This window comes from Suricata suricatta, chromosome 8 (genome assembly GCF_006229205.1).
Source record: "Suricata suricatta isolate VVHF042 chromosome 8, meerkat_22Aug2017_6uvM2_HiC, whole genome shotgun sequence".
Taxonomy (NCBI): domain Eukaryota; kingdom Metazoa; phylum Chordata; class Mammalia; order Carnivora; family Herpestidae; genus Suricata; species Suricata suricatta.
This window is the reverse complement of record NC_043707.1, coordinates 138,858,612-138,862,373: the sequence shown is the minus strand read 5'-3', so window position 1 is coordinate 138,862,373 and position 3,762 is coordinate 138,858,612. Positions and strand designations below refer to the sequence as shown.

At 57.7% G+C, this 3,762-nt stretch overlaps 1 protein-coding gene across 1 annotated transcript in view; it reads left to right on the top strand.

Moving 5' to 3' along the window:
- AJAP1 (adherens junctions associated protein 1) overlaps positions 1-3,762 on the top strand; it is a 66,162-nt gene that overhangs the window by 8,040 nt on the left and 54,360 nt on the right. The window contains 2 exon segments of the mRNA XM_029948977.1: positions 1-2; positions 5-448. The exon segment at positions 1-2 is cut by the window's left edge and continues 306 nt beyond it. Of these exon segments, the coding sequence (XP_029804837.1) occupies positions 1-2; positions 5-448 (446 nt within the window).

Here is a 3,762-nt window from a genome sequence, read left to right as displayed (position 1 = left end):
CCCTCCTCCTCGCCCCCGTCGCCCATGGCGGGCAGCGCGGCTGGCACGGACCGGCAGGCCCTCCTGCGGAGGGGGAAGCGGCACGCGCAGGGGGCCGGCCTCAGCAGCTTTGACTTCCGGGGCGGCCGGCCCACCACCGAGCCGGAGTTCATCGTCTGGGGGCCCACGGGGGAGGAGGAGGCCCCGGAGTCCAACACATCTCCGGGCCTCTACGGGCCCACCACGGCCTCCATCTCACAGACACGGAAGACGACCGCGGCCATCGCCACCACCGCCGCCACGGCCGCCACGGCCACCTCCATGACGCTGCAGACTAAGGGGGCCACCGAGCCCCTGGGCCCCAGGAGTAGGATCCCGGTTGGGGTCAGCACAACGGACCCTTCCACCAGTCCCAGCAAAGACAATGGCGAAGACGTCAAGCCCCCACGAATTTTGGGGGAGACCTCAGGTACACCCATCTCTTTCCTGTTTGGGGCTCAGCCGGTGAGGGAGGGCACCCTGGGGGTGTGGCTGCTGAAGGATGCCCAGCTCCGCCTGGGTGACATGACTCAGCGGGACCCCCGTTTCTCAGCAGCAGAACTGAAAACAATGGAGTATTGACAGGTGGTGGCCCGGGGGAGAAGGGGCCGTGTGTCCGGGGACTCGTGTGCCCTGCAGAGAGGGCTTGTGCTGTAGCCACGGTGGGAGGGGCACGGCAGAGGGTCTCTCCTTAGTGGTGGCCCCAGAGGGACATTGTGCCCGCCTTGTCTGTGTTGGGGGCATCCAATCCTGCCTGGCACACAGTCACATCCTTCCCAATGGTAGGGCCTTGACTTCTGGGCCAGCCTGGGAGTGGGACGCAGGTGCACTTGCTGATGGAATTGGGGCCCATTTGGAGTCTTCAAAAACCTTCAAGGGTGCAGCCCTGTGGCAGGATGGCTGCCATATTGGCCCAGAACTAGGGATCACTCTAAACAGCACAAGAGATTGAGGTCAGGTATAAGGAAGAACTTTCTTGCTGTATCAGCAGAGATCCAGTAGACCGATTCGGGTTGGGGAGCGTCTTTTCCCTGGAGACGGTTTGGCAGGTGTTTGGGGGACATGGCCCTGCTTCTCCTGGCCCTGTGACCCTCGGTGTGACCCTCAGTGTGACCTTCGAGGACGGACAGTTCCCATTTCTTGGCCTTCAAGTATCTCCCGCAACCTCGTTTTGTTTTCCGTTCTGCTCCTGTGCCTCCTTTTCCAGTTGCTCCTAAAGGCTCAGCCCTTCAGAACCCCCAGACCACAGCTTGTCCAGAGCGTCAGGCAGGCACTCAGTGCAGAGTCGGGCACCCCTGTGTTTCTACCCGCCTCCGACTCCCTTGGCCTCTGTGGGGCCACGGCCCCAGGCCCCCCAGGACCAGGCGTTCCCAGGTCGGATCTGTGCACGCACGTCCTGGACGAGCAGCAGGATTTGCTGGTTCGTGAGACAGGGTGCACGTTTCAGGAGTCAGCACGAAGCGGTGAGGGCGGCCTGGGGCCTCCTCCAGCCCCCCGGCTGCTTGCTCCTCCACATCCCAAGAGCGTGGGCTCCTCAGAGTCCGTCGGCAGTGCCGGTGCTTTCCTGTAGCTCTGGCCTTGGTCAGGACTCGGGCGGGTTTTCACAGAGTCGGAGCTTTTGTTCCATGACCTACTTCCTGCCTTCACCTGGACCAGAGAACGGGAGGTTTTATTCTGAGCGGTTCTTCCCTAGAGAGCGCCGTGTCTATGAAGGCAGCAGACCCAACTCCGTCTCAAAGCCAGGGCCCGGGGCCGGGGCCGGGGCGGGGGGCTCGGAGCGCCGCGGACGAGGTCTGCAGGCGTCACAGGCCGCCTCCCGGGCTGCCTCCGTCCGGAAACCACGGACATGGAGGCCGCAGCCCGTCACGTCTGTGCCGGGCACCCGGAAGCAGTTGGCAAAGCATTTGTTTTTTACCTCAGTAAACTCACGGGGCGTCCTCGTCACAGAATGCGGTGCAGCCTGCGTCGGCAGCCACGTCCCCTACCTACACCCTTACAGCACAGGCACGAATGAGAGGACGTGTTCCCATTTGTCCCCCATCACACTCGTCATTACTAAAAGTTAAACGCTCGAGACAGTGTCAGAAGGCTCAGCAAATTAATTCGCAGTACGTTGGATGTCACTAATCCAAATCGACAGATGCCTATCTTGGAAAAGATTTATGGTTCTTCATAATATAATCTGGTGCTAGATTAATTTGTTTAGCAAAACAAATTTCAAGGGAGGGGGAGTATGTGTGTTTGCTTCTAGTGCGGAGAGATGTTAATTCTGGGAAGTGATGCAGGATGCTGGGGATGGCTGCCAGCGGCCCTGGGCATCCGGGCCAAGCAAAGCAAGACAGGAAGTGCCGAGGTGACGCCGTGAACTGGGTGCGGTCGGGCCCTGCTGGTCCTGCATGAGTGGCGTGAGGCCAGGCTCCGAGAGCCCAGGCGGGAACCCTGCGGATCCCTGTGTCCTGGCAGTCACCTGACGTGGGCCGGGGCTCCCGACTCGTTGCGGAGCGTGACTGCCACTCACGCTTCTCAGGCAGAATTCAGGCTGCAAGCGTGGGCTTGGGGGTCCCAGGGCTGCGGTCCAGGAGGCTGTGCGTGCCGTGCACGATTAGCAATACGTGCTCCCAGGCCTCAGATCGCCCGTGAATCTGGGCTTTCCTGCATGGAGCTGTGTGACCGTGGGGAAGTCCTCTTCTCTTGTGGCTTTCTTTTTTTCACCAGGAAAATTAAAGCATAGAAATATCTCTTTCAAATGATTGTTGTGAGATTCAGTGCATCAACACCAGGCATGAACTCAGGACCTTGCCCACATGCCAGGTGTTTCTATACCCAGCAAGAGTACCTCCAGGGAGAAGCTGACAAGGGTCAAGGCTGCCAGGCACGTGGGGGTCTTCTCATCTCAGACACAGCCCGCTGTGCCCACGTACTGCCAAGGGCACCCCAACGGACAGAAGTAAGCTCTGGGGAAGTGATGTGAAGACTTTGTGAGGCCGGTTCCATTGGGCAGAGGGGTGTCTTTGGAATCAAGTTTGGGGGATTTGTGAGTTTTTATTTTTGCCTCTGTAGAGAGAGGTTTGGAAAGGTGAAGTTACCTTTGCCTGCCTGTCCAGAATACAGATATTGGTGGGCATAGAAAAGCAGATGGCTGGAGATTTGGGACTCTGAAATCCCTCAGGAGCTGACATTACATGGAACAGCCCCTCTGCCAAGGACCACCCTGTAAGTGAAGAGATCGGGAAGCCGCTCCTAGTGTTTGCATAGTGGTTAGAGTGCCTGTCTTCAAATTCCTGGTGCATCTTGTGTTAGCTGTGCAGACTCGGGCAACTTGCTCATCTTCTCTGTGCCTTGTAACCATCTTGTAATGTTGTAAAGATGAAGTGAGATCACATATGCCAGGTGGTTGGTGCCTACAGTATAACATCTGCTCATTCTATGTTTGATGCTGTTAACATGGTGACAATGATGATGGTGATGGTGGTGATGATGGTGATGATGGTGATGATGATGGTGATAATGGTGATGATGGTGATGATGATCATGGTGGTGGTGGTGATGATGGTGATGGTCATGGTGACAATGGTCATGGTGGTGGTGATGATAGTGGTGGTGGTAATGGTGATGGTGGTGATGCTGGTGATGATGATCATGGTGATGGTGGTCATGGTGGTGGTGATGCTAGTGATGGTGATGCTGATGTTGATGGTGATGGTGAAGATGATGGTGGCGGTGATGATGGTGGTGGTGATGCTG